The following is a 26,717-nucleotide window of genomic DNA, read 5'->3' as shown; positions in this document are numbered from 1 at the left end:
GAAGTGGCTATACAGTACTTCACTTACTTTACTTACATTACACAGTACTTCATCTGCATCCTCAGATGTAGTGGTTATATTTCATCATGTGATGTGTCTTCTAACCTACATTATGGCGACCATACTCAGTTTGCAAGTAAAAAACACAAAACTTGAATAATTCTGATGCCAGATAAGCTCTTCTTAAATTCATATATTGCTTTCAGTGTCTCTTTGCACGTTTGGCTATGTTCGTAGTGTTGTACAGATTTGTGGACAAGTATTATTTTGGCATTAAATATCCATCTGCATTACTTAAAATATTAATAAAAAAGTATCTAGGTGGCATTGTGTACTTAAGCATGACAAAAACATTCATTTCAAAAGCAATTATAACAGTTTCAGGAGCATGTCATTCAAAACTCAAGCCTGAAAACTTCACATCTGAGTCATCTACAGCTGTTTCACCTATAAAATAATTTAACGATGATAAGATTAGATAAGATCACTTTATTGGCCATATAAAATTTCTTGCATTAGGGATTCATCTTTTTTGAACATTTGATAAGCAGTTTCAACTTATCTCAGAGCCCTTGTTAGGAGAATACATTGCTGAATTTCTTTTAAGATCATTTAGATTTTAGTTTGCTGTAGGTCTATATGCATATTGCAAAAAGGACACTTCAATGAAGAAATATTAGTGAAGTGCTCTTCTTCTGCTCTCTGTATTTCTAGGAAGAAATGCGTGGAGTGAATCTCTATATAGAGCTTTTTAAAGTACTGCTAACACATAATCATCCAAAATCCCAAAAGAGAGTGTTCTATTGCCATAATGTGACAACACTTTCACATACGTGTTATCAGCATTATTCCATGGAGATTCCTCCTGAATTCCTCAGACACAAACGTTTAATGAAATCATAATTTAAAATAAATTACTGTGCTGTATTACAAGTTTATATAAGTACTTTATCAAGTAGAAAACAGACCTTTTTCTGTTCCAGTAGACATATTTAGCATTCACTCTTGCTTAAAGTTAATTTCAATTGATCTCCAGCTGCAGCTATAAATTCATGTAATAGCTCTTGCAAAAGTCAAATTGGTTGCCAATGATAAATGCTTCTCGAACTTACCAAATGTGCATAACTCATTACCACAAGCCAGTCTATCATGAAGTACTAGCTAAATAGCATTCATGAGATGTCTGTCAGCACTATTCTACCATAACAACAAGCTTTTTGATGTCTAAAAATGCAACTTGAATATTTAAAAGTGCTAACTTTGCAGAGTACAGGAGATATGTACTGAGCAAGTCAATGGCTTTTATGTTCCAGTCTCCACAGATGTAACTTTGAACTTTATTAGATATTTAGTTTCCCATTTTGTGAGGTATTTCAATTTTTTAATGAGAACATAAAAAGTGTGCATTTGCTTATTTTTAACACTCTCAAAGTTTTATGCTTGAGAACTGTTAACTATTAGTGACTTAAAGATATGGAAAAAGTATTTTTGTTTTGTCCATGTTATTACAAATGGAGCCATATTACTGCGATTTTATTTGGTTTGGATTGGTGATCATAAATCTTGAGTCTTAAGGGTTCTTTGGTGTCTTCAAATTAGAAATGCCAGACTGGAGAATAGGTAATTTAGTGCAACACCTTTTTTCAGTTCTCAATAACTCTAATGATTAATAATACATAGAAAACTTGTTGAAGATGGTGAAAACAGTTAAGAACAATTACATTATTTCAATGTTCCCCATTTAATAATGGGCTAAAGAAAAGTGTATAAGCACATGGACTGTAACACGCAGAGTGAAATATCTGTAGTACACCACCCAGCTCTGAAAGAGTCCCCATTTTTTCAGGGAAAATATTCTATAGGTTTTACATTCCCTTTTCAATTAGTACTTCAAATAATAGGTGATTTGATTACTTGTACAGTACATATTGAAATATTTTATTCAATTAAGCACTTAAGGTCAAACATGGAATGAAAAACAGGACCCTACCATACTTGAAATCTGAAATATAGTCTATAGGAGTATAGCAAACTCTGATTCCTTAAATGGCATGTACTTTATAAATAAGATTTTCTTACAAATTTGCAGAATTAGCACAATACATTATATATCCAGTGGTAAACAATTTACTGTACTACTGCATATACCAATGAAGGTGCTGTTGGTATAGTATATATACATATATATATATACACCTAAACTGTGATATTGAATTTCCAAATTAAGGACTAATAAATGAATAGTTATAGCAAAGTTATACAATGAAGTGGATCATAAATCCACAGGCTGAGTGGCACTGCTGTGGTGCACTGGGCTTGGAGCACCGGAACTCTGCAGGTTTCAGACGCAGCTTTTAAATGGTATAGAACCATGGTATAATTTACTTTAGTTCATTAAGGCAGCAATGGTAAAATCATTTAGGATTTGGGTGGCATGAAAACTGGAATACCCAGATCAGTGCTGCAAACCCCTGTCCTAGTATCACAATATACATAATTAAAACAACAAACGTTTTCTCCTTACTACACTGAGATACTGTACTTACAAAATTGGAAAACTTTCCTGAATAGGCAATTCCTAAAATACACACAATAATTGGGCCATGTTCCCACTGAGCAGTCAAAATCAGCAGTTAATCTCCATCCATGATATGCTAAAAAGGCAGGAGAACTATGCAATTATCTTGATCCAGTGGGAGTCAGAATGCTTGTAAAGTCATAGCCCGCTTTGTGCTTCTTCACCTCCTACATAACAACCCCTGCAGCTGCATGTTTAATAGCACAGGAATCCTGCACTTTATATCAGCCTTTTATACCACTATTACCACGTGTCAGAAGAGCAGTGTCAGATGCAAACACAGAACTCACAGCTTTAGACACATATCTGAAGGGGTCTCCGTACATCCCAATTCACACCCCTTTGATGATGAAGCAACACTAGACCAGAGCATTTTGAATGTATTTCTGCTGATGGTTTAGCAAAGGCAGGTACAACTTAATTCTGTTTTGCAGACATGCATCGTGGCAGAGCTTCCCCAGGAATTGTTGTGAGACTGTATAACAGAAAAACACAATGTTGAATAATGTACAGGAGCAGTGTGATGTTAACAGCTGAATTTTAATTTATTTTGTTTTACTCCTGTGCAGAGAAGAATCATTTTCATTTTTCAATGCGGACCCTGGGTACAGGTACTGTTAGTGTTGCTGCTTCACTCTTGGGATCCAGTGCCTTCTGCGCAGAGCTCACATTTTTTCTCAGTGTCCTTGTGGGTTTTCTTCAGGCTCTCCCCTTTACTCACCTTCCATAGACATGCTGGCTTGGCTAATAGGCATCACCTTATCTCCTTATACGGGTGTTTATAGGCCTTGCAATAGATAAGCATCCTGTGGGATGCAGGGTCCCATCTCACACCCCCTGTTCTGGGGTAACAGGGTCCCATCTCACACCCCCTGTTTTGGCAGTATGACCATAGTTGTGACTCCCAACGTTGAAACATTCCAGCTCTTTCTTTGGTCAGTCCTGAATGTCAGAAATACCTCACTTCAGGGGTAAAGTGTCAAAGCATCTCCTGCACACAGATTTTTAGTCAGCCTCACCTGAACTGCTCATACTAGTTTATGACTAACTACTCAGTATAAATAATCAGCCAAGTAAAAAAAAAAACACCATACCATCAGAGTAGGAATAAAGCATGCACATTTAATAAAGGAAACCAATCTGAGAAGTACAAGCTGAAAAGCAACAGGACAGGACCAAATTCAACCAACTAACTACTACATCACCAGGGCCAGGTTATATGCTATGAACCCCACACCTGGTCCTCCTGATGCACAGGTGAACCTCCATTTAAAGGGATGGGTCAACATCTGGTCCACAGCATCTAACACACAACTCAATAAAACAATACATACAAAACAGAAATAATGTAGCAATAGATAAACTATATATAGTTTAAACTATAAATGTCCTATGACAAGCCATAAAGGCCATGCGAGAAGGGGTTAATACAGCCCTTCATCACATAGTAGATCAATTTAAGATGAGAACATATACTGTAAAATGAAGATTTTTCGATTTGCGGAGATCCAATTGGTTACATTTCAAGTTACATACCTGAATGATGGCAGTTCTTAAACTCCAAAAGAAATTGGTACAGGGTTCATTGTACTTTGTCTCTCTTGGCAGATTTAGGTCTGAAATTGGACTAGTTAAGTCTTGTACTCCTCGGGGCTCGATACTGGGGCCCCTACTTTTTAGCATTTACATATTTCCACTTGGTCAGGTTTTAAGATCACATGGCCTCAACTATCACTTCTATGCTGACAATACTCAGATCTATATCCATACCACTGATGTGGCTGTCTCTATTCTTTCTAATTGCATCTCTGACATAAAAACATGAATGACTCACAATTTCCTTCATCTAAACTGTGACATGACTGAAGTCATGCTTACTGGCACCCCCCATCAACTTTGTAAAGCTAATACTGTAAACCTATCTGTGGATAGTACTGTGCTTGAGCTTCAGGCTAAATTAAAAAAATTGGTTTGATATTTGATTCAGGCTTGACATGTGCAACACATTGTCAAAACATAATTCTTCCAACTCAGACATATCTCCAGACTACATCCTATGTTATTGCTTACTGTTGCTGAAAATCTGATCTCCACATTTGTCTTTTCCCAGATTGACTACTGTAATGCTCTACTCGCTGGGGGTTTTAAATCCAATTTGAACAAACTCCAGTATGTCCAAAATTTGGCAGCCAGAATCCTGACCAGGTCTAGTGCAAGTAATCACATTACTCCTATCCTGGAGTCCTTGCAATGGTTTCCTGTCAGTTTTCATGTCCACTTCAAAATCCTCATGCTCACCTATAAGGCTCTGCATGGCTTGGTCCTTCAGTACCTGTCTGAGGTACTATTGTCCTACTCCCCACCTCGCAACCTTCGCTCTTCTAATTGTGGTCTCCTGTCTCCCAAGCCCATCTACACTCTATGGGTGACAGGGCCTTCTCCTGCTGCACCCCAAAGCTCTGGAGCTCTATCCCATAAGGATATCAGAGAGTCACCTTCTTTAAACTCCTTCAAACTCAAACTCAAAACCTTCTTCTTTAGAAAGGCCTTTACTTAACTGGTTCTGTTCTTTAACCCTCTGCTCCTACCGTATTCAGTACCCCCATCTTCTGTCTCCTCTCACTGTTTTTAAATGTTGTTGTCATTCTGTAAAGCACGTTGAGAAGCCACCTTTAAAGGTGCTCTATAAAATAAAGTTTTTTATTATTATTATTATTATTATTATTATTATTATTATTATTATTATTCACAGCAATTACAAATCCCATTTTTAAGAGCTGAAAGCAAATGTATGAATATGGGCCAAAAAGAAAAGTGAAATCATTTAGCCTGTGATTAGGAGCAAATCCCAGAAGACACACTGTTCCTCCAGGACCTGGGCTGAGAGCAGTGGCTGTGGATAATGGATAAGGGAAAAGCATGTTACTGTATGCTTAGTTTCCTGCATTTATTTGATTGACACAATGGTATTTCTTTTGGCAGTTTTTGTTCTTTTCTGAAGAGAGATCTAAGATCGTGAGAAATTATGGGACCTGCAAGAGATGAAACCTGTTCCGAACTACAGCCTGTTCCTGGTTTAATAAAATCCAATTCACTGATTAATGTCTATGAGTCTTACTAAATACTTAAGCTTCCACTAATACAAGCTTCATTGCAACCGCAAGAGTCAGACAGTAATGGATACAATCATTTACTGCCTTGTTTAATTAGGTTTTAAAGAAGTGAAAAGGTTACAGTGTAATTTGTTTTTGATTAAACTGGCTATTTTGTGCATGCAACCTTAACAAGGACTATTTCTATGAAGCCAAGTATTTTGCATCTGAGTAAAACTGCAGATTTAAGGACAGACCCTCAACTAAATAAGACAAGGAGTTGTGGAAAAACTTTGAGTCAAAATAAACAAGTTTAAAATTCTCAATATCGACTAAAGCTCCATAATGGTGAAAAGCATGCTGTCAAAGGAAAATGTAAAAATAAATCAAACTAATTTGTTTCAATATCCTAAAGTTCTTAATTTGTTACTCTTTCTTCTTTTACAATGAGGGAACAAGCCCTGTGACTGATCTGAAATACTAACCTTTGATCTGAGCTGAAATACTGGTTTGAGGAACTATTCCCTTTGCTTCAAAAAGCCATTGTCAGAGATATAAAGTTTCTGGATTATACACCGACAGGAAATTTTAAATATGTGCTATCCGAAATAGCATTTTGAAGATTATTCCATTATCAGAATGAATTTTAATAGGAAAAGGAAAATGCATGTCTGATCCATTAGTCTCAGACCACATTAAACATGGATTAATATATCAGAGGTGCACAGTAAAATGTCTATTTGATTTAAAGTAGTCATAAGAGTAAAGATGTAAGAAAATTCTTGTATGCATCCTTCTCCCAAAAATATTCATATTATTATATTATATATTATTCATATTCAAGAAACTGATTATTAAAATCACCAAAGTCAGAAAGATCAGACTTTGAAAAACTGGCCAAAATATGCATATAGCGGAAAATAATCCATTATTTATATTTTATCAAGGGGATACATTCATTATAATGTAGATCTCGATAGAAGTACCAAAACATTTTTCTGCCAAAGCTGTTTTGTTTAAGCTGTTTTGACAATGGCTGTACTATGCAGAGTTTATAATGTAATGCTCTGCAGCAGTACTAAACACTTCATAATCAAGACTTTTAATTAAGGAACAAGAGAAAATGTCTTATTTAAGAAATATATTTTTGGGTAATAATAATTAAAATATATATTCGTAGGTCACTACTACTATTTATGCAGCATTTATTAGAGAGTTTTTTTCTTTAATTTGCCGTCTCCCTGCAAGGTCATACTTTCCAATATTAAATTAAACTAGCGCACTTAAATAACTTCAAAGGTGCACAAAATGTGGCGAGAATCTCTGTATGCTGTATATTCCTGGGTTTTATTTATTTAATTTTGCAGACAGTACATTGTGCATATACTGTACTGTACCTTCCACTACAAAATTCGAGTAAAAAAACACCTTTTGCAATAATTAAGAGAGATATTTTCTTTTTCCTTCTGTGACAAAATAAATGACACTGCTTGGATCTGCAAGAAGATCCAGAAGTGTCTCAAATGATCACAGTTGTAAAATGGAGATAATTAATTTGTTCTTAGTAGAACTGCAAAAAGAGGAAGAAAATAACTCAGAAACCCACAATAGCAGAATCGAAGCTCTGAATATATAACCGTTCAATAAGCACATCCCTTGAGTGAAGTAACCAATACATTTGCATTATATTAATCTGGGTTGTATTTTTAAACTACTGGCCTGTTCTCTTTTGCAGAAAGCCTGTATCTGCTAATATTTAATTAAAATACTATTTAATATTGATGAAACTCTGTTAGCCCTGTGGAGTTTTACTTATCTCTGCAACTTTCACACATCTCAAGGCTGTAAGGGAGGGAGAGCGCTGTGACATCTAGAGTTCTGGACAGACAGCCAACCACTTCTCATGAGCGAATTGTTCCCTGATCTTAGCCACACACCCTGCCAAATGTATAAAGGTAACTGCTTGCTTTGTATTCTCTGAATATCCCCACTATTGAGGTGTTCCTTGTATGCATACAATAAAGCCAGTCTGTTTTCACTCTCATCCTGGAGCAAGAACTCTTCTGTCACAACAATATTAATTTAAATTTTATATACAGTTTACGGATAGCTAAACAATACAAATTTGAGAGATCCACAGATTTGTTTTATTAGCTATTATCATCTCTAGGTTTTCACTCCATGCTTACAGACAACCAGACTATAAAGTTAGAGTCAGATATAGCTGATGTTTTTAAAAGTGTTTCGGGATGATCAGTACTGAAAAAGACATTTTATTGACATACTCTCCACTATAATTTGTCTATGACCAGTCTATTACTGGCATAATAAACAATTACAGTACATATTTATATGTTTTTGCATATTTCACAGGAATTGAATAGGGGTATGAGAAAGATTGGGGTTTTGTTAATACCATGCAATTAATCAGCAACAACAGAGGTCGCTTATTATGTATGAGAGTATACTAAAACATATATATATAATCTGCATATAAATGACATTAACAACAACAAATCTAAAGTTTTATTAAAAAGAATATAAAATTGTACTATTAGGCATTATTTCTTAGCTTTATTAAGAATTTTGTCTCGATCAGTTAAAAATTGACAGATCAAGGGTTTGAAAAACAGCTATATGATATAATATAATGGTGTTCACTTGTGGTGCATGAAAGACTTGCTTCACTTTTCCTGACCAGAGCAGTTCTGTTCCAGTGGAACACTTATTGCAATCCCTCTCACCAATACTCTCTTCACAGCTTCAAACCCAGCATTGTGCAAGCACCATGGGTTGAGCCTAGGCTGCAGATATAGCTGTTCAAGCTGTTCTTTCTGCTCTCAGAAACCCAGCATGCTATTCTGGAAAGGTTTCCTAATATGTTGGACAGCATGTACTGAATATAATATACAGTATATATTTCTCTGATTAAAAGGACTCCTTAAGAAAAATGTAATCTTTATCAATGCAACTCCCATCTGTCAACACCTCTGCAGGATAATGAAGGATGCTGTACAGTGCAGTATGACATTGAGAGGGATATTTCTAAATTTAATTTTCAGGAATTTGCCTGGGATATCATTCACAAGGCATCCCCTGGTGAACACAGATTGATTTGACGCTGATCAGCATATGCCCCTCTGAGCAGGAGGAAAAAAAAAAACACTGCACAACTTGTCCACTTGGTATCAAGCACACAAAACCAAGCTGTTGAGATCATCTGCATCTACGCTACACTTTACTAAGTCATTCATCAAACACATGGGCTGATGAAAAGCAACTTCTGAAACTGGTATTTAAGGAAGTGAAGACTCCACATGCTAAGACTTTTTAAATTTATGAGCTTTTATCCATTCATCCATTTTCTAATTGCTTTCTACAGAATTGTCCAAATTCCCTGGACAACACACCAGTCCTTTGCAAAGCAGACACAGACACAAAAACAGACATTTTGTTCCCAAAAGATAGTTAACCTACGGTACCAGTATGCCTGAACTGTGGGAGGAAACCAGAGCATCCAGAAGAAACCCATGAGAACATAGTACTCCAGGTCTGGAATTGAACCCAGGGCAGCTGCACTAAAAAGGCAGCAATGCTAGCAACTGCACCCTGTGAGTTTTTTAAAAACATAAATTGCAGTTGGTTTAGAGTCATTGCTTGCTAATCTATTCAATCTTAATAAAGTTTAATCATCTCCTTCACTTTATCTTCCAACCCAGCAAAAAAGCAGGAAAGGCATAAAAAAAAACACACAATCTACAGTAACAAAAAATGTTTCGAATTTTTAACTTTCTATGTGAAAATCTAAATAAAATCACAACAAAAGCAACAATCACAAACTCACTTTTCTGGTATCATATGGTTACTTCTAATAAAATACTACTCACGAAAATAATACACAGTATATGTCACCACAAAAAAACCCAACAATTTTAATTCCATATTACATTACAATGTAAATGTTCAGAGTGAAATCTGCCAAACATTGGGGTTAACTGCAAAGTTGCTTTAATTTACTGACCTCCATGATTATTAGGGCACTGCTGAATTGATCAGATAGGAAAGTGATGTTGGAACAGCACTTACAGTAGGTGGTTCGGGAACAGCATTGCAACACTACAGTATATTGTGGTGTTCAGCATCTTTGAAATAAAGAATTGAGACCGTAGCCCTGAGTTGTAATTAAAGTCAGATCTCTGCTTAATATCGTGTGGTGGAAGATCAATCTGGACAACAAAATCCTCACAGCAGAGCAAGTAAAAAGAAAAAAAAACTGGCAAGAATACCTAAATCATCTTCAAGGGCTGCAGAATGATTCACAAATACCACACTTTCCCTGCCTACAGTACAGCATGTGTCCATTTTACTCCTTTACTTCATTCATATGTGAAATTCACTCAGATCAGTAGCTACCCTTTGGAGAGCAGCTATCATACGTGACAATAAATACAAGGATCTATTTAAGGTACATCAGAGGGGCTCTGCAATTTTTTAAACTGAACCCTGCAGTTCTAAGCAGCCATTGTTGGTCTGAGGAGGCGGAAAGCGAGTTAATAGACTGCTTTGATAGTACAGACTGGGACGTCATATGTGAGAATGCTGTTTGTGGACTACAGTTCAGCATTCAATTCCATCATACCCAGTCAACTAGTGACAAAGCTCAGGGGATTAGGTCCGTGCAACTCTGTCTGCAACTGGCTGCTGGACTTTCTAATCGAGAGACCACAGGTGGTGCGGATAGGCAATAAAACATCAACACCACTCACCCTGAGCACTGGAACCCCACAAGGCTGCTGTCTGAGTCCAAGGTTGTACTCCCTATTTACTCACGACTGCAAAGCAAGACACAGCAACAACTGCATCATCAAGTTTGCCGATTACACCACTATAATAGGACTGATCAGTGATGATGACGAGTCCACTTACAGGGATGAAGTTGTACAGCTGCTAAGGTGGTGTCATAGCAATAACCTGGACTTGAACATAAAGAAAACGAAAGAGCTAATAGTGGACTTTCGGAGACACAGGCCACACACTCACAGCCCACTCAGTATTGATGGAACGGAAGTGGAAACAGTTACCAGCTTTAGGTTTTTGGGAATTCACATCTCTAAAGATCTAACCTGGACTGTGAAAACTGACTCTATCATGAAGAAGGCTCAGCAGCGCCTTTATTTCTTGAGGTGCCTCAAGCGATGGGGGATGCCAATACATGTGTTGGTGAACTTCTACCTCTGCACTATCGAGAGCGTCCTCACCAACGGGATCACCATGTGGTATGGCAACACCTCTTCGCGAGAAAGAAAGGCACTGCAGAGAATGGTCAATATGGCCCAGAAGATCATCGGCTGCGGTCTCACCGAGATTAAACAGCTCTATGAGGACCGCTGCCGTGGTAGAATTCTGGCCATCACAGAGGACAGTCACCACCCCGGGCATGAGCTCTTCACCCCACTGCCCTCAGGCAAGAGATATAAGAGCATACGGACACTTACCACTAGATTCTTCAATAGCTTCTATCCACAAGCAGTGAGACTGGCGAACACATTTAGCCATCCCCCTCGGACCACACCTGCACCATCACCATCTACCTCATTGTAATTTATTTATTGTACGTCTCCAGTCATTGTTTACACGTCTGTATTGTTTACATTCAAACTGTCTGCATGTTTACTTGCACATTGTCTATTGTTTGTTTGTACATTGTCTTGATGCACTGTTTGCACTTTGTTTTGTTTTTTACACTTGTTTTACAATCGAGAGACTTTCTGTGAGTAAGAATTCCATTGTACCAGTACCGGTTACATATGGCAATAAAGTTCAAGTTCAAGTTCACAGTTCGGACGGTACCAGCAACTTACTGTTTCAAAATAAGATCAGTTCGATACGGGGCATATTGTGCAACAACACCAAGGCTGTAATAAAGGCTCAAAAGATGTTCAGCTTACTTAGACCATAATAAATACACCTCTTCCGAGAGCTCCATGTGTTGAAATCCAAAAGAGAAACTAATGAAATTGAGGTAAGCTAAAATACAAGATGATGGTGGTAAATTGAAAATGAGCAGAGGTGAAGTGACAGCACTGAAGACGGAGGCAGAATTTGGATTTCTCTGACAAGATCAAATGCAGCACATCGACGGTCATGCTTAAGGTGTTTTGAGTCTCCAAATGACCTGTAATGTTTGACTTTTCATTTTCTAGCAGGGACTAACAAAATAAAAAAAATGAGACCAGTACAAAAACATTAGATTACCCTAGATATTTATAAACTTTATAAAAGGTCTTTCATAAAAATCTCCTATCGCTGTACAGTACAAAACATGGAACAAAATACATACTGTATAAAGGAGACAGACAAGTGTTAAAATAAACATTTCCGTTTGCAAAAATAATCAATTTTTTAAAAGGATTTCAAGGAAACCACTTCCCTTATTTAAAAAAAAAACATTCAAGTGCACAGTGTGATCACACCAACCCCCAATCAACACTGGACAACCAAAAACCTTGATTTAATACTTTACAGTCCAAAAGCTGTGCTTATGTTCAGTAGGAGCACATTTTGCTGGGCCTTCACAGGACTTCCAAGTACCTCAAACTGTATCAGAACCTAAATAGAGGTCAGGCTGAATACTGTACTCTTTATTTAAACAAGTTTGGGTCTGTCAGGGTACCTGTGGAATGAAAGTATCTCCTTTGGCTTGCGGATGGTCTCAGTGAAAGCTGCATCACTGCTCCAAGGAATGCCAACTCTGCTATGTGCGCTGCAGGACTATGATGTTCCAAAGACTTACAGTAATACAGTACATTCTTTCTGAAGAATGCTGGACTCTGATTTCATCTGCACTCATACAAGGGGTGGCAAATCTGAGCTAAACTGATGAATGACTGCCTTTCACCAGTTGGTACTGCCAAGGTGAATGTGAAAAGATAAAGTGTGAAAAATAATTGGCAATTCCAAACTGTCTGTAAAAATGCCACAAAATACTGCCATCAAAGGAATGTCCAGTCCTTGAATTAAAGCTTGAGGGACTAATTGTTTTCAATGAGCTCTTACCAGTAATAAATCTGCCTTTTTACCACATTGTGCAACATGAAACATGGTCCCACTTTCATGGCTGCCAATGTGTTTTAATGCCTACTTATCCCAGTAAAACTCTCATCTCCCCAAAGCAATAGGAATAGCTGCCTCAGTGACAGAGACGTGCAATTACATTTATTTTTCGACAGGCACAAAGGTCGATCTCAATTAATGCTGGTCATTTTCTGCCAGCGATTCAGAGTTTGAAAAATGAAATTCACTTAAACTAAATTGTACTTTTTTTTAAAATTATATTATTCATGGTCATTAGAACTGCTCCTCTGTGCTCACGGGAATCTACCACAAATATGGGATATGAACTATATATCACAGATCTGAAGAATGTATTGAAATATGTTGTACGGTCTTTATCAACTGTAACAGTAACAGTTAAAATACTGGTGTCTTTCAAATGCATGCATTTCAGTGAATTCAATTTCATGATCAAATTTTACAGATATACTGTACTTAACATTCACAGAGTGCTTTATAGATTTACTAAAGCTGACATATCGATTTTGGGAAAAAATATCAGTGGCGCACCAGGGGAACAATATCAGTAATGCACCAGAATTCTTTTCTGATGGACAAACAGAGCAACAGATCTATTTTAATTCCCCCTTGTACTGTTCCCGGAAATACATTCTGAGTTTTTCTAAAGCTGTTACTTTGGACAGTTAATTACCATGGATAACAGCACTCTAAGCTAAACCACTAAAAAGGAACCACTTAGGGCGAACACAATTAACTTGAAATGAAACACAAGTAAGAAATGACACAACAGGAAAGAGTGGATGGTATGATATGCACATCAGAACAAGAGATTTATCAGTTTATATTCCAGCTTCAGATGTTACTGATACTGTAACCAAGACAGCATTTTCTTTTGCAAATTCACCCTTCTGCCAGAGGATCTTTCTGTGCTGCATTTGACAATAAAAATGGGACGTAACACCTTTCTTTTAACTAGGACAGAGTCATCTGATCATTTTTCAGTCAGATATTATGTCATTTCAGACACATATCTAAAAGAAGGCAAAACCCTAGTAAAGTCAGCATTGGGACAGGTTTTAATCCCATTAAAACGTAATTATTCATTATTTACTATGATGTTTCCTTTATTCAACTATGGAATTTCTATTGTCATAGGAAGGCCCATGGGTTTTCATTTTAAAATTACTGGACAGATAATTTCAAGGCCACACTGGAATCTTAGGCTCAAATACTAATGGAGAATTTAAACCTAATACTGCACAAAAAACATCAAAATTCTACAGAAAAGATACTTTACATTCTGTATTTTGGTACAAGCAAAGTGTATGTAAGACCAGTAAAAACTCTAAAGCAAAGCAGTTTTAACTGTGACTACACAAAAAAGCATAATAAAGGAGAGAGGAGCACAACGGGGAGCCTTAGATGTTAATAATTGAGGTTTGAGGAAGGACAATTTCAGCATTAAGATTATGATAGACCAACCACTTTCTCTCCCTGTTATCCACCTGGGTATTGACACGAACCACGGAACACAAAAAATAAGGAAACATTTCACAGTATGAAATCTTTTAGCCAGAACTTCAGATGAAACGGGTTTTTATGTTAGGCATCCTAAGCTTCATTGAGCCCAGCAGCAATCCAATTCAAAAGATTTCAACCAACCAACTCAACAACCATGTCTGTGAGTTTCTCCTATCAATTCCGCTACCCTATTATATCTGCTACCCCTGCTGCATCTACTGATGTATTTTCCATTTAGAAAATGGAGTCCATCACATCCCATGTTTTTACATTTAATATCTTTTATCATCCTAATTGAATTTCAGCTGCTGCTAAGCAACAATCTCAGCATTTCACCCCACATAACATCATGATGCAGCTCCCTTATGTAGAAGTTTTAGCCTGTAGAAACTAGAAAAGTCTTTGATACAAACCTGCTTCCCACAGAAAAACATTACGTGGAGTGTTGATGACTTCAACATCTCTACCAAAGAGCTGATAACATTACAAAGAAAAGGTGAACTACTGACTTTTCCAAACTCAATTCAAAGGCAATAAGGATTGAGCAGCCTAGAAAGAAAGGCAGGTTGTGCAGAAAGTCCATATGAAATCTTCAGATTAATTTAGGGTAAAGGCATTCTTTGTGGTTGTTCTCTGTCAAAATCTCTGCTTTCAGCAGAATGAGAATGTCAACCCATTATGGAGGTTCCAACACATTATGGAGGGGTTGTACTGGATAAGATTGAGGCAGAAATATTGGGTAGCTCCATCTAAATGCACTCCTCACCACATCCCCATTTAGAAACAAGCATACAGGCCTCTCTAACTTACTGTGCATTAGTGGAATCCATACTGTACTCCTCAGAGAGCCTAGACATGGAACACGTGAATAAAAGAATGGAAAAAAACATTAGGGAAGAAGGGAGGGAAAAGTCAGGAACATGCAAATGTGGATGAACAAACGAACTACGTTTAAACCCAGATAGGAGCACCAAAAGACAAGATGACACCCATGCACCTGGACTGGGGAGACGCACACTCAAACATTCAAAGCGGCTGTTTTGACTGCAGTCCAGACACTCGACCTTGAGTGGTTTATTGTATTTGTAATGCAAACCAAAGGGGTTTCACCAAAAACAAGTATTAGTTTACGTCTGTGTGAGTAGCAAAGCCATGCCTCTTACTGATTTTTTGTCTACTTGGAAGTTTGTTTCCAATTAACTGAAAAGAGTTTTATTAAGAACAATGATAAACATATTTACATTTGTTGTAGGATTTGTTGTGTAGGCCTTTTATAGTTCGGCCTGACTTGAGAAAATAGCTGTCTCACATGCATCTGCTAAGATACCCTGCGAAAAAAGTGTCTATTAAGAACCAGATTAATCAAAATGATTCCGACTCTGCACTCTGCTCATTGATTCTGCCTGCTAATGAACAACACAAAAGATAAAAAGATACTGTACATCTGGAAAGATTGCCGGCAATTGTGTGTGTGCTTGTGTATTAAGGATAAAAGCTTTGGACACAGTGAGAAGAAAGGAGCTCCGTAGGGTTGTGTGGATGTGCGCCCAGGTAAAAATGACAAAGCAATACGTCTAAATACTAGAATAAAACCCAGCACAATCATATTCTGAATTTGAACATCATGGGAAGCAAATGAGCTATCCTACTGTAAGTATTCCACATGGGAATTCCTCCTGCACTAGAACAGAAGCCAGGCTGGTGTGAGCAAGAGATTTCAGATTTTTTCATTCTTGCATTTATTATTAAGCCTTTTTACTTTTCTATTACACACTCTCTAGTCCCTTTGGCAGAAAGAAAAACTGCCTCACACACCCACAGAAGAAGAAACACTAAGATTGCCGTGGCTTGTACTAGTAAATCACTATCACTATTACAAAACTGATGTGGTGTCTTCCCACATGGAATTAATAAAAACAAAAAAATAAAATGGAGAGCTCTGCTTAACATTTATCTTCAAGTATGCTTGGCCTGGACACTACTGTATGTTTGGGCTGTGAGTCTAACTAACATTCTTAGGCTGGTTGCTGAAACAGAGAAATGCTTGTAAGAACTGGCAGTAGGTTCATGCAAACTCCACATCAAGTCTGTTAAAAGCAGACCCTACATACTGTAGCAGGTAACTGCAGCCCTTATTGGTACAAGATAGGGGAGGGTTTATGACTCGGTGTGTTTCAAATGGGCCAAAATGTTATTGCACATCTGTCTTGTCTTTCTATGGGACAGCACCTCTTACAGGAAAAAGACTACACTAACATAAAGCTGTGGTATTGATCTGTTCCTGAATCTTACTGATGGTGGTTTTCAAGAGCTCCAAGTGAGGCATCCACTTACAACAGAGAAGACTGTCCAACCAGCTTACAGTAGTACTACTACCTGCCCCAGACATGTTAGATGTCTCAGCCTCCAGAATGAATTTGAGAAATGTTTTGAGTTTCTCAATTTAGTGTCAGTGTAAAATCACTAATTGTGGCCAATTCTGACAAGATCAAAAACAATGAAGCGGGCAATTGAAGGATTTTTCCATCAAACTCAGTACTATAACTAGGGGTTTACTTACTGTACAGTATCTAACTAAAGAGCCCTTATCACCTTAACAACCCTGTATTTAATAGGGTACAGTTAAGCAGCAAAATCATGTAAAGTTTTGGTAATAAAGCCTGTAGTACTCCACATCATTTTAAAGTCTCCCGTCATTCATATAGGGAAATGCATACAATTTCTGTATATTTCTATAGAATTACTGTTGCTGTTTAATTCAGCTTATAGAGGGATAGGACAGCAACCAGAAAATATCTGTTCAAGGACATTCAAGAGGATTATGTACTGTTCCCACACTGGTACAAACAGGCCTTGTCACAAAGCTTGTGGAACCAACAGACAAATCAATAATCTTGCTATCACAACTCCCAGCAGGTATTTAAATGCCTGCTGTCAAGTGGATAAAATAATACAAAAGCACTTCTGAAATAGTGCTGCTAGAAAATCCTAAAATCAGGGTTCACAAGTTACTTGTAAATTCAGAACAAAATTGATAAAAACTTACATCTAAAATAATTCCATTGGCTCTTTTCTGGGCTCCTTACTTCCCTACTTAAAATGCTGCAAGATCCACAAGATCTCTGCAGTAAATTAAAAGAAGTGTGGGATTTGTAGTTTCTTTAGTACTGCACTGCACAGTCATCCTGTGCGTAGGAAGGCTTTAACAACTACAGTTCCCATGAACTGTTGAAGCAGTCTTGCTTTCTGATTGTTACTGCAGCCAACTTGTAGTCAAAAAGAAGACAACGGCTCATGCATCCAGAGATTACCTTGCCTCCTGCTGCCATTAAAAGGAGGTGCCAAGAATTCAACATACTGTAATTAGTCATCACCACCTCTTTGTTTCCTTTAGCTCAGCAAAGCGTGATAGAAAAGCTATTGCAGTTTTTCAGAGCTTTAAGCTGTCTCCATGTGGTGACAAATGTTTGTGTAAGAAAATATCTGCTACATTGTTTATACATGTTGGCGAACGTACTCTACTTGATGCTGAACAGCTAGAAGACACACTTAAGCAAGTCTCACGCCAAACTTGCTGTGACTTCAGAAGTCATGTTGATTAATGATTGCTTCTATGCATGTTTGACTACAGTGGAGTATCATCACTTTCATCTGAAAGCCTGTCACTGCAGAAATGGATGCTCATCACAGCCAGTATGTGCTTCTTAATAAGGCACACACACAAATCTGAAGCAGGGACACAAACCAGAGAGCCAGCGTTGTTCTCTGAATCACACATACAGTATACTACAGTATATACTTTTCTTCAATTCTTCAAGATCCAAGCAATTGATTCGCCATATCTGAAATCAAGGCATGAATTCATGGTATAAGAGGAAAAAAAGGCAATACAGTGCTTCAATAGCAAATGCCACTTAAATAAGAGAAGATTGTAATTTCATAAAAACACAAAATATGAATCAAAGTCCAAACTTCAGTTGCTAAAACAGCACTTTTTCTAATTCCTTCACACCATGATCCCTTGTCATTTCAGTCTACCCCCCTTTGGGGATGAGAGGGCCTCTGAATACTTAATTCCTCCTCAACACAGAACAAATGTAATGATGCTTGTCAAAAATTTTAAAAAGGAAAATCAAAGGTTCTTCACCAAATCACAAAAATGATTCCTCATACAAAAGGGGAAAGCTACATTTCACCATCTTTTTGTAACTAAGTTATTGCTAACTATTGCTGAAAATCTGATCAACACATTTGTCTTTTCCCAAATTGACTACTGTAATGCTCTACTCCCTGGGGTTTTTTAAATCCAATTTGAACCAACTCCAGTACGTCCAAAATCTGGCAGCCAGAATCCTGAACGGGACTAAGTGATCACATTACTCCTATCCTGGAGTCCCTGCACTGGTTTCATGTCCACTTAAAAGTCCTCATGCTCACCTATAAGGCTCTGCATGGCTTGGTCCTTCAGTACCTGTCTGAGCTACTATTGTCCTACTCCCCACCTCGCAACCTTCGCTCTTCTAATTGTGGTCTCCTGTCTCCCAAGCCCATCTACACTCGATGGGTGACAGGGTCTTCTCCTGCTGCACCCCAAAGTTGTGGAGCTCTATCTCATAAGGATATCAGAGAGTCACCTTCTCTAAACTCCTTCAAATCCAGACTCAAAACCTTCTTCTTTTGAAGACACTTTACCTAACTGGTTCGGTTCTTTACCCCTCTGCTCCTACTGTACCACCATCTACTGTCTCCTCTAACTGTGTATTCTAATCGTGCATATCTTGTGTATTTTATTTTTTATTGTTGTTGTCATTCTGTAAAGTGCTTTGAGAAGCCAATTTAAAGGTGCTATATAAAATCAAGTTTATTATTATTTAATGGAATTGCTACAGTATATTCAAAAGAAATCAATAAACAAGTAAATAAAATTAAGATTTCTGTATTTTCATGGCTACTTCTAAAAATAACCAGAAAAAATATATGCATTTAAAAGAGCAAATTATTAAGATTGAGTGGAAGAAAATGATTTTTTCATTGACTATAAGTTGTCAATCACTTGAAGATTGAATTCCATCTGTATTTTAATGCCAAAATGAAATTTGCACAGTAAACTTCTTCCTGCTGCCCCAAACGTCTATAAAGAAAACTTTGCCAAGCCTGTCTTTTCCAAAGACAAAAATAGATCTGATCTCAAACCTAATGAAGAAATCTATGACCTCATTTGCAAATTTTATGCAAATCGGGTTTATCCAAATGGGTTTTGAACTAAAAACAGGCAGCTGAAGAGAAATAATTTCTTCCACTAATATTTACTGTATAAGACCTGCAAGCATCACTAAATGGTTTCTTAACCATATTCTGCTGTGCTTTTCAAAACATTCCCGTAGTAAAGACCTGAGTAATTGGACTCTCTGTGCAATTCACTCACATCTGAAACTGCAATAATAGGCTCTTTAACTTCAATTTGTCATGGTCTGTATGCAGTAAACACTATGTAGTCAGTGTGAGTAGTTACAGTATGTGTTGGAAAACTAAATCACAGACATTTTTATTTACAGCTGAATGTGACAAGAGGACACCAATACTGTAGTGGGAGAAAGCTGCTGTAAAACTACTACAGCCAACTGTCACACCTCTTTGTTCGCTTCATTGCCTCTCAAGGCTCAATATGCCTTCCTCCTGTAAAAGTCACGACTAAGTTCTCCGAAGATAAACCCACAAAGCAGGCGCACTGTTAATTACCAGGACTGAGATAAACTTTCCAGCACCTCTCGTGTGGGAGAGAATTCGAGGCTACAGCACAGGAAAAATCCTACACGCTCTGCTTGCAAGGAAAACATAAGAAACCATTTGAAAAAAAAAAAGCAGTCTTGAATCTAGCAAAGAAAACATTAAGCTAGACGAACATCCATGTTGCTGATTGGGTTTTTTTGAACACCCCTTCTGGACCAATGATGAACATTGGTTGAGCATATTGAAGTCCTGGAGTTCTTGCTTTGCTACATTTATGGCAGGGGGTTACTCCAGTACTGGTCTGGACCGGAGATGACCATTGTTAGATGGGGCAGGAGCCATTAGGCTTCTTGAAGTACTGGAAAACTTGTTCTGAAAATTCAGATAAAAAAGGGGAAAGCAAACTAAGAGGATCAAAACCACAGATGGATTTGTGACTGGACTGGGAAATGAGGTTTTAATTTATTCTAAGCTTGTGAACGCGTGTGTTGTACACTACATACACTATACAATAAAACAGGACATGAATAAAGAATAACATTTACAGGTGCACTTTACATAGTTAACAGACTTATAAGTTGGAGGATTTCCCTGTAATCACACCAGGCTAGGTTATCTTACCAAAGTCTTTCTTTGGAATCTTAAGTTTATTAACAAACTAAGAATAATAAAGCCAACACACATAAAGAGAATTTCAGAGTTATTGAATCCAGTTCCTCAGTGACTTGATGTTTTGTTATGGGGAAAAACAATAACAACCTCAATACATTAAATATTTTCACGACAGTGATAAAAAACATTGATATAAACCCAAAGAAGTGCTAAACAACTTTTCACAGTGAAAAAATACATTAGGTTCTTCTCATACTTGTCTGCCTTTTGGCTTGCAACAAAACAAATTATAGGTCTTGTAAGGATTAGATAGTACTATAGACTGATTCTTTAGTTCCAAGAAAACAACATTTCTCTATTTTAAAAGTGCACTGCAGTTTTAATCTCAGTCTTGTGATGCTCAGCCATGGTCCACTAAATTTGTCAAAGATCCTAAAATCAGCAACACCTAAAGATATTTTTTTTTCCCATGTAACTTATACTAAACAATTACAAGTGTAGCAAGGACATTGTGAACGATCCCAACTTAAAAAGGGGGCTCAATGTTTCTGAACATATTGAAAACAACTCACAATAACTATACTAATCAATACAGGAGCTTTGCTATTCTAAAACACAGCCACTTACACTCTTCACACCAAATATAACAAATCACAGCACTGATAGAATGTGTCTTCTGAACCCTTTTCTGATTATCCTATTAAGTGCCGCTGTGTCTATTTACCAATTATCCTATTCACTCGCTGTGTCTATTGACAATTAGTGGGAGGTCAGCTGTAATTTCAATCTTTCTGACCTGGCCTGCTACTGGTATAAACTAAGATCAGTAGTCTTAAGACCCTCTCCCCACAACCTCCACAGTTTGTAAGTGACTAGCTTTCCCTGCTCTTTAACATTAGAATCATTTAAATTGTATTTTTAAAAGTACTGATTGAATTTGATGTTAGGTTTATACAATATCTTTTTCAGAAAGCTGCATGTTCTTCAGCCATCCCCTTAAAGGAATGTTAATTAAATTGATTAAAAAAACACTTCTAGGTGTTTTCATGTAATGTAAAATAATTAGAATTACATTACAGTACATTCATATCTTGGGTTTGCTATTAGAAAGAATGTTTTGCATATACGAAAGCTAGGAAATTACAACATTATTAAATGAACCTGATTACTCTCAGACATAGACTTTGATCTTTAATAAATTATTTTCCAAACTGTGGATTTTTTTAAATCAGTTAAGTAGTAAAAAACTAGGTTTGCAACCTACAACTCACTTTTAGGTTTCAAAAGGCTGTCTGAAGAAACAGTGATATCCCTGAAAAATTTGGTTAAACAAGACAATTAACTTCCTTACGCACGCCCTGGAGGTGCATATCAAATATTCATTTTATTTTCTTCAACTAAAACCTACTTGTTATTCTGACTTTGCCTGCATCCTTTCCAGAGGAAAACCAAAGCCTCCAGTTAATAACATTAAAGAATTAGTTGGTGGTGTTTTCACTTCTTTAAAAGAAATGTTGGATCACTTTTGATTTCTTCTGAAAAACAAAATCTTTGCAAGGCAGATCTGCATTTTTTCCCCCAAAATCGATTTTCCTAGGACAACAGCTACATTTAGCATAGTGGATTTGGTTTTAAATGTGGCTACATTGTGCTTCTTACATGACATAATACCTTTATTACATGTAATTTTAGAAATTCAGAGCAGATTAATTAACGCTATGGCTCTAGAAGTCCAATGGCCTCCCAGGAAAATACCCCATATCATATATTTCAGTTTTTTCTTTTAAATACTACTTCCACTAACAAATACTTTCTTTAGAATGAAGTCAACATGAGGAACATGAGGAAAACAAAATCACTACAATGCAAAACTATTGTGACTTAAACTTCCCAGCTAACCCCCATTAGATTTCTTACTGCTTAGCACGAAACTACTTTGTTCTAATTATTTTTATTCAAAACCCTGAAAGGCAATAAACCTGTCTCATTTACAGGTAGTACTGTATGTGAAGCTTGACAACTAAAAGATATATCGCAGAGAAGACAGGTGTGTGTTCTTTGATTCCTTTTCAGGTAATTACTCTGTGGCTAATGATGAATGAATCAAAGGTACAGTATTACCGTTTAGAAAAAGCACAACCCTTCAACGGCAAGAGGCCCCTGAAGCCAATATAAGATTGACAAGTGCACTGATACTGTTTCACAATTACTGACAGACGCTACACCTGATACACTCCTAAATGTCATAATATGACATTCAGGAGCAGAAGTACAGTACTAAGTAATGGGCTTTGTAGTGCACCTGTACATCAATTTGTATTTATCTAGTTCTCTGTGACTACATAAGCTGTACCACAGATTTTGAATGGAACCTTCTAAAGATACTCCTCAGACATGCTCACCTGCCACAGCCATTCAGCAGTTAATAATAAGAACTGCTTGTATCTGTGAAGCACTTCACAAACTGTATAGGAGGGAAAACAACTTAATTCACCAATGAAGTGCAGCACCCAGCTGGGCAACACATGGAAGACATATGAAGCACCAGCAACTCTATAGTAGAAGAAGATCAGGAGAAACTTTACTGCTTGAGGAATCCTAGTCAATGTCAGCTAATGACATGCCCTTGATTTAAACTGCAGCTCCTTGCAGTAAGTGTATGCCTATTAAAACGTTATTGCCAAAGGAGCAGCTATTCTAAACTCTGAACTGTTGCGCTTTGAAGTAAAGATATACTGTAGCCGTTACGAATTCAAAACCACCAAACTAAAACGAACAACATGCATTCTTGTGCTTTCCTTATTTTTCCATGGTGAGGTCTGCTTAAAATAAATTGAAGAAAATCTTCATTTTTATTGCAATAATTATGACAAAAAGATACTGAATGTTCACCCTTCAAACATCTTTCTGATAGTCACCAAAGTCATACAGTACTTACATCTGTAAACCAAAACTTTTTTCTCTTTAACCTCTCTCTCATACAAATAAAAGAAAACACACAAACTTCCACAACATGACAATTTTCTCTTTTTTTGCGAACTAAACAGTTCTATACACATATAATACCGGTGTGGCTCTGTTACTGATTTTTTTTTATTTATTTTCATTTTTTTAAGTTAAAAAGGATACAAAGGCAGGCTCAAGTAAAAAGAAAGAGACAGAATTCCGTCAACCGGAATTTACATTCTGGGTTTCTGAAAAGCATATACTGTACTGCAGTATCTGACACCATGTTTTATTTATTTACTGCCAACTTTAACTTATCAAGACAGTGTAGTTTTCAAGTCCCAGAGGTCAGATTTATTATGCTTTGGGAGTTGGCTGTATAAGTAATGGTGGCTGAAGAAGCCGCTTTGAATGACTTCTGTTTTGCAAAATATCCCCTTGGTTTGCACTACAATACTGAGTAAATAAAGTGACAGAAACATGCAGAAAGAGAATACAAATTCAAATTCTAGTTATCTTATAAGAGGCAACATCAAGTCGAAGATAATAAAGTATACTTCAAAATACTGGTTATAACATTGTACCTTATAAGAAAACATACTTTTGAATTACCTCAACATGTTAATACATAAAATACTATTTAATAAACAAGGTAAAGCATCTGTAAGTTTATGTAACCAACGGTTTATCGCCTGAACATCTTTTAAGACATATTGGCGAGCAAGTGTGTTAGACGGAGAAATCATAAACTGTATACTTAAAACCACGTGTTCTCTTGTTTCTATTAGTTCAACCTATTCTTACAAGCTATTCTATGAAGTCCTGCAAAGCGTATTGTTACTTGGGCAGGTATGAATTTAGCGGATTAGTCTAAGCAGTGGTTTACTTAAAATGACCACCGTACTGGTTTAATTAAATGGCCCAATAGATAGCACGATTCCTGGAATTTCTTTAGTTTACAATAAAACAGGCCCATTTCATGTGTGAGTCCTAGTGTCGTGCAGTAATCCAGAAATCTTTTTTAGAATTGTTTCTTGAAGTTTTAACACATGCATCTGATGTCTCCTGCGTTAAAATGTAGTAATATTCAACCTAATCCGTATTTGCGCATTTTAGATGAAGCTCAATTTGACAGCGGTGCAAGTTGTAGCATGCTGCAGCTTTAAGAATCAACTACTGGTGCCTTTCAAACACAGCTACTGCGATTCTGCAGTACCTTGGACCAACATCGCTTCCGAATGATCCCATCCTCCGACTGGACATCAAGGAGTTGACCCAAGTCGCCTCCCCGATGCTCGGAGTGTCGTTCTTCATATCTGCATCAATCTCTGAAGGTGAAGGCATCAGCTTGGCTCCAGCCATCTCTGGGATTGATCAATTTAATCTGATTGCTGATTTACTCCGAGCCAGTTTGCTCCCTTTCAATAAAGCCCAACGCACTATTTAGCAGGCATTTGCACTGCAACCCTTACACGCTTAACGCTGCAAGCTGGTACCACCTGATTTGATCGCATCATCCTCCCTGCAAGATTTTAGTCAATGGAACAATCCTGGAACTGGTGAATTTCTTGCTCATGTTCTTAGCTGCTTAAAAAGCGCAGATCGTAATTGTTTTCCGCGAAGTACTGTAGGTTGAAACACTGTGGACAAGCGCTCTGGTGTTCTTATCAATATAGCGATTCTGGCGTTACAAATTGTAATTATGTGCCTCTTCTAATCATTCTGAAGTACCGTACTCTAAAATAACAAAACCAAAGTAATTATAAAAGGTAAGAATGATTAAGTTAAACGATGAGAAAATATTTAGCATTCTTCCCTGATTTAAATGGACACCTTCAAGCATTATTCTAGATTTAACACTTAATTTAATTGCATTTGGGAGTATCAGCGGTGTAGACGGAAAGATTTATGAGGTAATACTGTACAGTAGTTTCCTTAATCTGAAAAATAATACGATATTATAATTACAAAGCATATAACAAGGACAACAGTAAAAGTGTGAAGTATACGGCATATTTTAGATGTTAAAAAATAGTAGGTACTGAAATAGAAAATAACGTGCTCAATTATGCTATGACGACTACTGCTAATAAGTTTAGTTCCTTATATTTAAAAAAAATATTACAGTGCGAGAGTTTTCGTGTAGTGTATACATAGATAACATCCCCTAAAATCAGTTTTATTTTCCTATACGGTTTATAAAAAGGGGTACTTGACCAAAGGCTCACATCTGCAATTAAGCAAAATCACACGAATATGTTTATTATTATGTACAGTATTATATATGTAGGTCTATATAAAAACTTGTGCAATCTGTGCTACCCTTCGATCTGAAGGTAAAGAGTTAAGAATTAGTTCCAAGGTAATTTGGCTCTGTGGCTAAGAATCTGCCCCTGTGGCTGGAAGGTTGCTGGTTCAAATCCCGCAGCCGGCAGAGGAATCCTACTCCGTTGGGCCCCTGAGCAAGGCCCTTAGCCCCAACTGCTCCAGGGGTGCTATACAATGACTGACCCTGCGCTCTGACTCCAGGCTCTCTCCCTAACTGTGTGTCTGTGTGGAGATCATGGAGAACAAGCTGGGGTATGCGAAAAGACAATTCCTAATGCAAGAAATTGTAAAGGGTTAATAAAGTGATGTTGTTATTATTATTAATTGACTTTAGGAGAAATCAGATATACAGTATGTCTATGAAAATAATTCAGTTGTTTATTCAGGTTGGAACTGTTAACCCCAGTCTTAAACACACCACAAAATGATTCTCTATCTTCGTTTCATCCAACTGTGCTAAGATTAAGTGATCAAGCTCAGCACGGTCCATGGTGATGGATTGTGATTCAAGACATTGGAAATAAGCAGAAATTACATTTAAAAGTTTTAGGTTTAATCATCTTAATTTCCTTGGGAAATGTGTGTTCATAATTTACTTAATTTGCTAGATCATAGTTACTAGTTTACAGCTAACAGTTCAGGGGTTTCTTTTCTAAAGCAGAGAGCAGCAATCTAAAATGGGGTTTATATTTCAATATACAGTTCATTTTATTCATTTCAAGACTTATAATGATCGCCCTGTAAAATCCACTTGAGAATACCTACTGTGGGTAACATTACTATTAATCCATTGACAATCCTATCCACTTTTTTTCTAACAGCACATACATTTAGGA

General features: G+C 37.1%; 1 protein-coding gene across 12 annotated transcripts in view; it reads right to left on the bottom strand.

Annotated features, from left to right (window-relative positions):
* The window catches only part of LOC102686091 (potassium channel subfamily T member 1), a 128,766-nt gene that overhangs the window by 60,768 nt on the left and 41,281 nt on the right, over positions 1-26,717 (bottom strand). Inside the window, exons 1-2 of one of the 12 annotated variants that reach the window (XM_069183289.1) lie at positions 24,770-25,148; positions 15,076-15,114 (exon numbers count right to left, since the gene is read on the bottom strand). The exons of 10 other annotated variants lie outside the window; for them this stretch is intronic. In XM_069183289.1, the coding sequence (XP_069039390.1) occupies positions 15,076-15,114; positions 24,770-24,915 (185 nt within the window). In that variant the 5' untranslated portion in view covers positions 24,916-25,148. Of the gene's footprint in view, positions 1-15,075; positions 15,115-24,769; positions 25,149-26,717 lie in introns of those variants that run through there. One more of the 12 variants, XM_069183290.1, reaches the window with a different exon arrangement.

This window comes from Lepisosteus oculatus, chromosome 24 (assembly GCF_040954835.1).
Source record: "Lepisosteus oculatus isolate fLepOcu1 chromosome 24, fLepOcu1.hap2, whole genome shotgun sequence".
Lineage (NCBI taxonomy): Eukaryota > Metazoa > Chordata > Actinopteri > Semionotiformes > Lepisosteidae > Lepisosteus > Lepisosteus oculatus.
Note: the sequence above shows the minus strand (reverse complement) of the source record. Positions and strands in the feature narration are given on the sequence as shown.